Source organism: Actinia tenebrosa, unplaced genomic scaffold (assembly GCF_029948245.1).
Source record: "Actinia tenebrosa isolate PJP-AT-01 unplaced genomic scaffold, QUT_ActTen_1.0 PGA_scaffold8__29_contigs__length_14323225, whole genome shotgun sequence".
Taxonomy (NCBI): Eukaryota; Metazoa; Cnidaria; class Anthozoa; order Actiniaria; family Actiniidae; genus Actinia; species Actinia tenebrosa.
In genome coordinates this window covers 6,693,084-6,705,461 of record NW_028292585.1, presented here as the reverse complement: position 1 = coordinate 6,705,461, position 12,378 = coordinate 6,693,084, and the positions used below count along the sequence as shown (strand labels likewise).

The following is a 12,378-nucleotide window of genomic DNA, read 5'->3' as shown; positions in this document are numbered from 1 at the left end:
CTGTTGGGTAGTTCTGTGGAACCAATCACTTCCATTTTTAGAAAGAATAATAGTAATAACAACTTTAATATTTGAAGGAGAAAAACGATAAGCCCGCTACGTACTTTCAAGATTTTTTTATTTAGCTGAGTTTAATACTCCAAATTTTTAAGCGTTTCATTTGTGTCACTGCTGCTCGAAACTTGTGACGACATTTTGTCGAATTAGAGTAGATCTACTTATTTGTATTCACGAAAACGTCAATTTTTCTGCTGATCAAAATATCACCTCCCCCAAAGTACACTACTTTATATCTCAAACCCGCATTCAAAATTTTGGTCGCATTTGATATTTTGCTATGCAAAGCGCCATATTCTCTACCAGGCAAAATGGCGTTTTTTTAGGGTAAAGTTTGGAAATCCAGTTCCATCGTTCTTGTTATTCCTGCTAGATGTGTTATGACCATCATAATATATTGCTAATTAGCAGATACCAACTTGTATACTTGCTAAGAACGCGCGCGCTCATTGGTTAATTGGAGGTGAATATTGTACGATATTCACCTTTGAATCTCGGAATATTGAGTCGGCAACAAAATGGCAAAAATCTGCCAGCAATCGTTTTTTCAAATTCCGATGAGGAAATTGAAAAATGAAAGTAACTGCCATTCCTATCAATACTAAAAAGGCAACGAAGTATGGCCTAAAAGTTTTGCTAAAAGTTTTGCGTGAATTTGTCACGAAAACTAAAAGTTTCTGTTTGTTTGTTGTTATTGAATTATTGTATTTAAAAATACAAGTTACTCTAGCTGTACACAAGTTGGTATATGCTAAAACAATTATTCGCCTCAGGCTCAGTGAATTTGGAGAATGTTGACCTATACCTCGCCGCTCGAAGACTCGCGTCTCGGTAAATATTCCCCGATATTCACTTCGCCTTCGGCGAATAATTGCTAAATAGTCACTTAAAGATCAAGAAATTTTGGCAACGAATCTAAGGTAGATTTCGAAAGTGGGGTTGTCTAACAGTTGGACGACTGAAAAATCATAATTTCACAAAGAGAATCACTCTGAAAAATTCAACCTACTTGCTGTAGAAGGAAAGGAAGAAAATTTTGTGAATTTGAGGATATTTGTGCAGAAGTTTGCTCCAATGGTGTATGGAAGAAGCTCTTCGAGAACGTTGCAGGCGAACGATGTAATTAATAACACAGGAGCGCAGTGCATCGTAGTTGACTAGGATTCTTTAAGATTTTTCAAATGATATGTGCAGTTTCAAGTAGTGCGATTTTTTGCAGTTTGGCGATTTCTATGTTTCCTGATAGTTGTTTGACATTCCTACCTAAGCACTGATTTATGAGGCCTAGTGCCCCAATAACGATGCCCGGTATAGCTTTCGTTTCCATTCCCCACATTATTCTCTTTTCGATCTCGCAGGAAGCACTCGGTGTTGTGCGGCAATTATATGGAACCCTCCGTTTCAGGCTTTAGATCTGTTCCGAGCAGACAGTTGTGTTTTTTTTTTTTTTTTTTTTTTTTTCTCTTTTTTTTTTAATCAACATCTGATTTACTCATTTGTCTTTTATATTGGCCATGCAGAGGTTTATATTTAAATCTTGTTTGTAGTTCTACTTGCAAGTTATCTTTTTAGGCTTTTCCTTTGTTCTTTTCGACTATTCTGGTGGGCTTTCATTTTCCTTTGATGTTATCTCTTGTAGGTTGGATTTCAGTTTGAATTTGTGCTGTCATAGTTAATCTATTAACTATGGTGCTGTGTCTTTGTATGTTGTGTACCTGCCCTAGTTATTCAAAATTTGGATTTCTTTTATCTATTTTTGCAGACTACGCGGTTCCAAGGTTACTTACTTATACCGAAGGCGACAACGCTGCATTCAGTGAGCTCAACAACGCAAGCGAGAGTATACGTCGTCTTGAATTCGGTGTTTGGTTGAATAGTAGCAATTGGAATCCATGCGGTGTCATAGCTATTAAGGATACAGAAGTACTGTATAAACCGTATGACAAAGACGCTATGTGCAAACCTTTCCTTTCTCGTCTGAAGTTCCCAACAAAAGAAAACCTAGAGCAAGGAAAATCGGCCACGGTTTTGCAAGACATATCCTGAGATTTCGAGAGATTTCGAGGTTTGGAGTCAAGGAATCAAACCGCGCAAAGCCTGGGTCCAAAATTGTTCGCGGGAAATCTTGAAATTTATTGTCAGCGCGGGTAATCATGGCATATTCAATAAGGGGACAAAGAATGATGAAAACGTTTGTAAAAGCTTACAGAGTAACGATTCCGGACTTGTAAAAAGACGAACAAAAGGTTAACAAGGTATGGCAGAAAAAGCCTGTTTCAATTTGAGTGATGGCGAGGATAGCGTGCCACCGTGGGCAGTCATAGCGCCACAATACATCAATGTAATAAGACCATGTGTTAACACAACAAGCCGTCATTATATTTTGGAGTACAACGGAGAAGCACCTTGGCAATGGAGAAAATTACAGCCGTCTTATCCAGCTATATACCTAAATGCCATGAATGAAAGCCTGAGACCCCTGGGATATACAATTTCTTCTAAGGCACACAGAGTGGGGACGCAATTAAAAACCACAACATATCGATTCAACAAAAGAGTTGGAAAAATGAATTCAAAGTCAAGAAAAATGACAATATCATCATCTTGGTTCCAAATGGTTATTCAAGAGGATGAGATCAAAACTGTACCTGAAAATGTTATCAAAGAAAAAGAGGAGGAAATGAAAAAATTGCAAGAGGAGCTAGTGGAGGTGAATAGGCATTTGACACATCAAAGTGCAAAAGTGCTAGAACTGTTGAAGGAATCTTTGAGTTTCAACGAAGGAAATGACAGTTTAAAGAAATATAAGAAAGAATTAATAAACAAAGGGAAACAAATACAAGACGTGCAGTGTCGTCAGAAGAATAGGAAGATCAAACAAATTAGGTGAGTTGCAAATCATACACACAGATGTAAATTATTTACTGCTACAGTGTTAATTTACTATTCATTGCACTTATTTATTTCTTTATTTTATTATAGGGACCAAGCAAGTTCAGTGTTGTGGTTTGCAGAAACATTTGGGTTGACACCTAAGAGTTTGACTGTTAAGGAGCAATGTACTGGCACAGAACATAAAATTACTCTTTGTAGTGGTAGGTTGTCAGGCTTTGTAAAATTGAACTCAAAGTGAAAAAGATATATTTATTTAAACTCATACATGCTCCAATATATTTATTTAGGAACAACACCTTTGCCAAATAATCAACCAGAGCAACCCTCTGTGGTAACAGATCAAGGTGCTCCACCTCAGACTCCACCTCAAACTCCACCTCAGACTCCAACTCAGACTCCAACTCAGACTCCAACTCAGATCCCACCTCAACAAACACAACCAACAGACAACATCTCACCAACAAGAAAGTACAGGATAGAGAAATTTCTTGCTCTAGAAGAAGAGGAGAGAGAAAAAGTGATGGAGCTTACCTCCATTCTCAATAAATTTGGGGTGTCCTTCGAGGCATATCATGAAATCACCCAAATACCAGGAAACAGTTCCATGACAAGATCTTACCTTCTTGAGGGATGCCAGGGCCAACTTGACTCCAAATGGAACATTACTAAGACACCAGGAAATACTGCAGGGGCTGAGCTCAACTTCCATGAGCTATTGCAAGAGCAACTTAGACAGCATGTAAGTCTTGAAATGTAAATCTAACCATGCCCATGCACATGATTAATTGCTTACAAATTTGAATTTCAGCTTGAAGGAAAACCAAATGATAAAGAAGAAATGACTTTCAAGGTATTGTCTAAAATTTTTCATTCCATTTTTAAATAGGGGTATTATGTTAAAAAGATGACTTCACTGCATGTGATGTAGACTAATTTGTAGATCAATATATATTGCCAATGAAGTACATTTTTGTCCTCCAAGGTAAAGATAAGTGGAGATGGTGCCGCACTTACTAGGAAAAGTAACCTCATGGTGTGTTCATTTTCCATCATCGATGACAATAAAAACATGATGTCAAGCTCAGGTAATATTTGACTTCTGTTTTTTTTGTCTATAATCAGTGCACTAGCTGTTAATATCAATATGAATCCTTATGTGCAAATGTTTCTCATTTGTAGGGAATCACACTATTGCAGTGGTTCAAACTGCTGAGAGCTATGACAACCTTCAAGTTTCCCTGTCAAATGTCATTAGAGATGTGAATAAGACACAGGAACAAGGGTATATAGAGGTTGATAACCATAAAGTCAAAATAGAATTATTTCTTGGAGGTGACTACAAGGTAAATGTAATTACATTATCATATTCACATTGACTGTATAATCTAAATATACAAAACCTTCTCTTTAACTCCATAGTTTCTCTTATTGTGTCTTGGAATGAAGGCGGCCAATTCCTCACATGCCTGTATTTATTGCAAAGTCAGTACAGAAGAAAGGTAGTACAGCTGCTTCTAGTACTTAGAACATACTACATGTATAAAAGTATTGATATTGTAGATATGCATGCATCTAAAAACTAAATCAAGATTACTAATATATGATTGACAGGCAGGACATGTCAAAGCCAGAGAATTATTACCATTCCATGAATGTCAAAAGAAAACTTCATGACAAATGGCACAAAGACCCTGGTTGCCAGAAATCACCTTTGTTTAATATCCCTCTGGACCACTGCATGGTTGACGAGCTACATGCCTTATTGCGAATAACCGACAGACTGGAGCATGCATTAATACATGATGCAGTTGACTGGGATGAGGTTAGATCCAAACAAACTGTAACTAGGATTTATATTAAGTAAGTTTAAAGATTTCACATTTTACCTCTCAAATTCACAGGAAGACAACTTTGGGGTACCCAAAAAAGACCAAAAAAAATCACACCTCAACAACCTTTTGCATGCTATACATACCTGTGGAGTAGGATTTCAGGTAGGTATTCTTTTTAAGCTTTCAATGATATTAATCTCCATTAATATTAAACTCCGAAATGATTTAATAAGCTAACTACCACAATTCCCCCCAAAAAACACATAACACAATGTAAAATGTATTGCTACTTTACTTTAGATATGGTATGACAAAGACAATAAGCTGGATTGGACTTCGCTAATGGGTGATGACAAAAAAAAATTGTTGAGGAATCTGCCCTCAAAGTTTTCTTCATTTGTGCACCCAAAAATATTAGCATCAGTCACAAAGCTTTGGAAGGTACTTATCATTTAGTTGTAATAGGTCTTTCTTTTAAGAAAAAATAAGGTAAAGCATGTATATTAAAAAACATGAAGTGTGAAGTATGTGGATACATTAAATAGCCATATTAATGATTTTGAGCTTAAATCTACCACATTTTGTTACAGGATTTTGCCGCACTTTATGATGTGATGACTAACCTATCTCCCACTACAGAAGACATCAATACCTTTCACACAAAGGTAAAAGAATATTTAGTTATATTATTCTCATTTTTTAAAATGGCCATAATACTTTAAAGTACTGTCAACCACTGTATATCAGTTTTCTCAATGGTTGTATCTCTATTAGACCTACATGTATTGCTACAAGCAATCTTACAGTATATTATATAAAATTTTCATTGTCAGGCAAATGAATGGGCCAAGCTTCTCCTTAGCATGAAAAGTGAAGGCTATAACTGGATGAACCCCATCACACCTTATATACATATCATGGTGTACCACATGCCGAAACTACTTGAGGAGTATTGTAGTCTTAAAATTTTTACAGGGCAAGGTATGGTAAACAAATGAATAATTAATTATTTAAAATTATTTAATTACAATTATTCATATTGGATTTCTACATTTTATATACTGTAAATTTGTGTGAAATAACAAAAAGTAATGTGTGCAAAAGATGTACACATTTTATTTTATTACTCCTGCTTCCATTGAAACAACAATGCAGCCCACACTAGTTTAACCCAAGTTATCATCTCTTTATAAATTTAAGGTGTAGAGAAAAAAAATGATGTAATGAGGAAAGCATTCCATAGGTCTATCAACAGATGGGATGCTTGCAAGTCCCTTTTGCTTATTGATAAGAGACAAGAAAGTCTGCAAACAAGCACAAGACAAAAGAGGCCTTACCAAAAGCTCGATAACAAGTTTTGGGATCAAGGTGGCAAACTGTTAGTAGCAGGAAAATACAAAAGAATTTCTCAACCAGTGCTGGCAGAAGTTGAAACAGAGAATATAACTCCAACCATTTCCACAACTGCAGAAGTACATACTGAAGATTCTTTAAAAAAAATGCTAAACTCACAGCTTAGAGATGTAGTGTGTCAGCTAACTGGGGAGAGACTGAACAAGAGAACACGCAGAAATATTCTTATTGACACAATTTTAACAAAACAATCCCAACAGTAACTGAACATTTTATAAACAAATTATGTTGAAATTGAGTACAAACACTACATATTTATTACTCTGTCCTGCAGAGTTTATAACATCTACATGTTATGTTTTCTAAAACTTATTGTTAGCTTCTGTATCCATCTTCTTTCTTTTTTTGAACCATCCTTGTTGTACATTTGGCGTGATCGTGAAAGGAAAGGATGAAGTTGAATAGGATAAGTAATTTTTCGAACTGTCCCACGTCTTCTATAAGTCATATCCCATCCTAGGGGAAAGTATCTCCTTGGAAAGTCTTGAGCACTTAGTGCATATGTCTCTTTTGAACAGACTTTCCCCCTTCCACCAAAAATGTGCCTGAAAACAGCATGGTTGAAAATGATGGTGGTATCGGACTGAAGAGAGTCTGTCAAGCCACCATCAATTGCATTTCTTATCAACTCGACATGGGCTAGCACAGTTTTAGGTTCAGGGTTTGGTTTTTCAAATGTTCTGCAATTAAGAAACATTATCTTAGCATATTTATAGGTACTCTTTGTTCATCATGTATACAATCAGTAATTACATGACATTTGTACAAAATCGTTAGGAATATAAGAATATAAGCCAATGAAGATGTTAGTCAGAACTTACTCAATGACAGACTTGTCTAATATGTGTGATTCTATTTCCCACGAATTGTACTCGGAACCCCACGAGTCCCATTTAATTAGAAATTCTCTCTCGCTATCCTGCATCAAAGAACATACGCGCATTATTAAACGGCTCATAGCTAGGAGGAAACGTGGAAAATCCCGATAGAGGAAACGACTTACAGCTTACTAAATTAGCTCATAAATTATATATATAAGGAAGTAAAAAAATTGTTTATTTTGTTATAGTCTAGAAATGATGGGCCTTCCCTTTGCTGGACAAAATAAATGTAGATGTAGAAAATGTAATCGCTGTAAAACTCACCTTTTTCTGCCTGACGGCCAATATTTCCTCCACCTTGTAAACCCCCTGCGTTTTAAGCTTTTTTCTAGCCTTTAACTGTTTTTCGCTCCATTCGTCCGCCGTTGAAAACGAATGGAGTCGTTTATAAAATCCTTCTTCACGTTTAGCCAACTTAGCCGCCATCATGAATTTTGAGACACGCTAGATATAACCGGAAGTTTTGGGATTTCAACCAATCATGTCGCGATTAAAACAATTACATTGTTTGGAGCTCGTACTCATTCTTCCACACGGTCATGACCTATTTTTGAGGGCAATTGTACGCGATGACAGATTCTGGCTGAGCCTCGCAAACAATGTATAGATATTAACACAATATACTGAATAAAGTAAGATAAGTAAAAACTATGAAAATTATATAAGCTATAGTCTAATTTAAAAAGTCCGCAAAGACAGACAAATTAGTGTTTTTTTTTGGTTTAATCAATCAGAAAAATACACTAAGTAACGAATAACGAAGGACAGTTCATATAAATATAATACTACTTGTATACCATCAAGCAAGCCAGTTAAAAGAATATGTTTGTGGAAATTATAATGTTACTAAATTATAAAGCGGAGATCATTTTTTTCGACAAGAAAAAATCGAAGCGAAAATATAAGGAAAATTTTTGTAAAAACAAGATAAAAATACCATTACCTTAACAAAGTTAGTTAAGGTTTGAGATTTGATTCGATGTCAATTTTTCAAAATTGCATAAAATTGAAGATTTATGGGAGGAGGATTTCATTGTTTCGCCTTTGGGAACATAATTTTCCTTTTTTCCTTCAGTGGAATTTGGGAGTTTTGGTGGGAGATGAACTGGTAGAGAGACAAACTATTTCAAGGGAAAAGAAAAGAGAAAAGAAGAAGAAAAAGCCGGAAAAATATGAACAAAACCTTTGATCAATATATTTTACTACAAGGTTCAATATTCAATATTTTCGGTCAAATTTATAATTCCACAACTTATATTTTTGATTAAAGCTTGACGAAGGATTTTGCATGTCTAAAAATGACTTATAAGAGTAGAGTTGTTTGTTAGTTCTCTCCTGTGCTTCGAGGGTTTTCCGGGTTCCCCGGCTTTCCTCCCTCCGAAAAAATCAACTCCTAAATTCCAATTGGAATTACAGTGGATGAATAGCTACTCTGTAGAAATGCCACTGCTAAATCCCTTTTATTTTTATTTTTATTTATTATTATAACATTAGTCTCATAATTTCGATTTTGCCTTGTGATTTAACTATTTTTGTGCGACTCGGATTCAAGGTCTTTTCGAAATATATATCAAAGTGAACGTTCAGTAGAAATAAAAGGTAAGGTGAAAGCGTGGGAATTGGAGGGATGTTTGACAGGAAACACTAAAAAAGATTAGTATAGCTAACTGGAACAATAATAATAACACAATATCTTGATGAACTAATCAACAAGAACTAAATCAACTCCCTTTACAAGGAATTAAAAATAGCTTGGGCAAATGATTACAAGGTTAGATCAGGAGCTAAAAATAAAATCTTGCTTGGAAGGAAGAAAAATGGGAAATCCTATGATATAAAAGTTGATACGGAAATCGGAAGAAATATTTTTCTTGATAAAGAATTGTTTGGAGAAACGAGCCGTGAAAGCTAAAAGAAAAAAAAGCTAAAATTAACCTACAAGCAGAAATTGTCTCTATATTATTGCTGTTCTACCTCGGTGTTAAATAACGCATATGCACGTATCGCGCAGAATCATATGTTTATGGAAACATCTAGAATCGACCCGTTAAAAATCGTTAAAAACCATGGCTTTCTATTTTCTAGATAGTTTTGACGTTGAAAAAAGGCATGTTTAAAATATATATTATATTTTTCCATAATATTCCATGTCGAAATAACTGAGAGAAAATCTTTAAAGAGAAGGCTAGAACAGAATTCGAGATATTTAGTGTTTTATCATTGATTCGCCATTTTCTTCGGTGCTTTCTTCCACTTGTCTTTGACATTAAACCGACAACATCTATATTTAAAGCGCACCACAGAATCGAGCTCGCCATCTTTTCTTTCTAAAAGAAACCGCTGCAGAAGTTCGTCATCCCTGCACTCGATATAATGTTTATCCAATGCTCCGATCTTGTAATTTGCCTGCTTTTGCCAGGAGGTGAAGGTGTTACGACAAACAATCTTCCCGTCTTGAAGAAAGATTCGGGAATAAATTTCATCAATGATTTTCTTGCGTTCTTGGACGCCAGCAGATAAGGCCTAAGAATTGATTGAAAATTTATTGGGTAGTTCGCAATCATCATCACTCCCAAGAGAATGACAAAAAACAAGGCCCCCATGTTGGATGATATGACAAAAGAGGCTAATACATACGAAGTCGAGACTTCAATATCTGCCATAATGGGCGAGGACCAATCCTATAGGTGTTTTTTTATATCGAACAAATATTTTTTTCAATAAAAAGACCATTATAGTGCCATAACAAGTTTATTTGCAGTCCAATAGGTTGCTGCGCAACATCGCAACAATTAAATACGGAGATGTGATTGGAGGATTATTTGAGGTATAATAATGACGAATTTTTTGTTCTATTCATCCAACATGGCGGCTATAAAAACCATCAACATATATAACCTCATATATTGAAATTAGGGTTTTGTTATAATATATATATGTTTATATTTGAGGTATATCGACGACTCTTAAAACTACAGTGTATGTGTGCTTAAGACTCGAATCCAGGAGTTGCTTGTTTTGTTTTTATTCTAATTTCTGCTTTTGTTTACCGACCTCAGAAATGAGGCTAAGCCCGCATACACTGGGGTTTTAAGAGTCGTTAATAGGTATTACACCTGTACATACCACCAGAGAGGTACTCTAATACTTACTTTAGTTCTTTTTTCGAATTTATCGACTGAAGTTTTGAATTGTTTCAATGACTTGATGTCAACAGCATGTTTGAGTATCAGTGTTTGGTGATCCACATCTCTTTCTATCTCCCCAAGTCTTTCCTTAGTACCCTGTTGTAACGAATACAAAGTTATTATTGTCGTTAAGCACGCACCAACGAGCTCTCGGAACTTGCGCTACATAAATTTGAATTATTATTAATTATTATTGATACTCATAGCTCCAATAACGATCATACACGAGACACCCTTGTAAGTGAGTAGGGAAGATGGCTTCTATGTATGAGACTAAATTACGGTGTGAGACTTCAGTGTATACACTCAATAGGGCCCTTTGCAGCTCAGTAATCACGTGCTGATTAATTCACTGAGAGCAAATGAATGAACATCTTGATTCCCATGGTTGAATTATACTGGTGAGCAAACACACTTTCTATAACCTGTTTCGAGAGATCGTAATAAGACTGCATTTCGTAACACACTGGTGGAACATTCGTTTCATTCGATTCTTGACAAGTAGCTAAAGAGTGCTCTCCAGTACAGACATGTGACCGTTAGCTGCAAAGGGCCTATTGCAAAATCACTGTGGGGTTCAAACTGTTCATTGAAGCTGAGACCAAAATGGACGTTAACGAGAGATATCTAGTGATACAACTCTGGAATGTTCATAAATTGTTGCTCTGACAGGAAGCATGGAGGCTTTTAACACGTTTAATATCGACTGTGTATCTTAATGAATACATCAGAGGATGATGTTACTTTCCAGAATACCTTTCGATCTCAGCTTCTATGTCCGACAATGTATTCGCAACTGAGCGTATCAGAAAAAACAGTAAGGAGGTCATTGAAGCCCCTTTGCGGTCCCTGACTACAATCCATAGAAAACGATTGTATCAAGATGTGAGCCGCACGATATTCTAGCAGGTAAGAGATACCTTTCGTCTGAGATACCAGTTCAAATCTCTTATTTCCTTGTTTTGAGTGCTTAGTGTTTTATCCTGTTGTTGCACTTGTTTTTTCATGGCATCAATTCGAGAAATGAATGACTGCAAGACCGACTGAACTGACTCTTCTCCTACATGTCGCTACAAGAAAGAAAGAAACGGAAACTGAATTATCGTTGTCCTCATCGTCAGTGGATATCTGGCCAACACCCCTCTGATTCTTGGGGGAAGGCAAGTACCCCCCCCCCCACCCTCCCCTTAAGAGCCCGTTCTACATCCTCATGACCGGCATTATCGTCTTCATTATTCCCATCATCATCCTTCTACGACGTACCACTAATATTCAAAATAACTCTTATCTTAGCCTTGTGAGCATGGCTATTAGTGAAGGAAGACAGAAGATTTGTTCGATATGTTTTTCTTAGAAAGTTACCCCAGGAGGTCACTTTGGGCACAACTCAAGCTTTTCCAATGAAGGTAGACTAGATGAAAGTATAGGTAAAAGTAACCTTGCATTCGGGAACATGGATCATCATCAGCAGTTAATCTGCCCTTGAATCTTCCCTTCTCCTCATAAGGAACGGCAAGGGGAGGGGGGGTCTTTTTTTTATAATTTCTACCCTAAGGGGAGGGAGTTAGGAACTACTAGGCATGATAGTCCATGTACAGCCATCCTCTCTATCATTTTGACTTTTCAATCCGACAACAATATGAATTGGGGCTGATATTTATCAGTTAATAATGCTAGAGGAATAAATTCAATTTGATGCGTCCCAAAACAACTTGAAATCAAAATAGAACTGAGCAGAACTCCACATCTGTTATGCGTACGATAAAGACAGCAAAAATAATATCATCAAGAACGATAAAATAAACCAATTTACCTTAATTCGGCCTAGGTTCTCTTTGTCAAATGATAGACTTGATACACGCTGAATGTCACCAACACAGTAGAGTACAACTAAGACAATAACAAACTGCGCCGCCATCTTGGAAGGCACGATGGAACAATACAGCTTTGTATCTGGTGTAAGTTGAGTACTTCTGCCTACTGAAGTCTCTATCACTCATCGGTGACCAACGCTTTACGTCAGGAGACGAGACAAAAATGTCAACACAGAAGATCTTGCACAAATCTTGTATATAAAATATATCTATATATCTCTCCAATATATAAATTCTA

At 36.2% G+C, this 12,378-nt stretch overlaps 4 protein-coding genes across 5 annotated transcripts in view; 1 reads left to right on the top strand and 3 right to left on the bottom strand.

The window, feature by feature from the left end:
• LOC116295021 (serologically defined colon cancer antigen 8) overlaps window positions 1–12,378 on the bottom strand; it is a 49,279-nt gene that overhangs the window by 20,005 nt on the left and 16,896 nt on the right. The window lies entirely within an intron of this gene.
• LOC148905058 (uncharacterized) lies at window positions 3,991–7,040 on the top strand. 2 transcript variants are annotated; one of them, XM_089024290.1, is made up of 9 exons: window positions 3,991–4,037; window positions 4,132–4,295; window positions 4,372–4,451; window positions 4,564–4,774; window positions 4,854–4,946; window positions 5,085–5,225; window positions 5,375–5,449; window positions 5,618–5,765; window positions 5,985–7,040. In XM_089024290.1, exons 1-9 carry the CDS (start codon window positions 4,022–4,024, stop codon window positions 6,398–6,400), a joined length of 1,344 nt encoding a protein of 447 aa, XP_088880416.1. In that variant the 5' UTR covers window positions 3,991–4,021; the 3' UTR covers window positions 6,401–7,040. The 2 variants fall into 2 exon arrangements, with proteins under 2 accessions (XP_088880416.1, XP_088880415.1); XM_089024289.1 differs by having other exon boundaries at window positions 4,008–4,295.
• LOC148905057 (uncharacterized) lies at window positions 6,393–7,549 on the bottom strand. Its single transcript, XM_089024307.1, has 3 exons — window positions 7,343–7,549; window positions 7,019–7,116; window positions 6,393–6,877 (listed from the first exon to the last, which is right to left on the bottom strand). The coding sequence occupies exons 1-3, from the start codon at window positions 7,505–7,507 to the stop codon at window positions 6,484–6,486; spliced, it is 657 nt and encodes a 218-aa protein (XP_088880433.1). The 5' UTR covers window positions 7,508–7,549; the 3' UTR covers window positions 6,393–6,483.
• LOC116295010 (uncharacterized) lies at window positions 8,263–12,278 on the bottom strand. The gene is made up of 4 exons (XM_031702707.2): window positions 12,080–12,278; window positions 11,187–11,336; window positions 10,231–10,362; window positions 8,263–9,601 (listed from the first exon to the last, which is right to left on the bottom strand). Exons 1-4 carry the CDS (start codon window positions 12,182–12,184, stop codon window positions 9,296–9,298), a joined length of 693 nt encoding a protein of 230 aa, XP_031558567.2. The 5' UTR covers window positions 12,185–12,278; the 3' UTR covers window positions 8,263–9,295.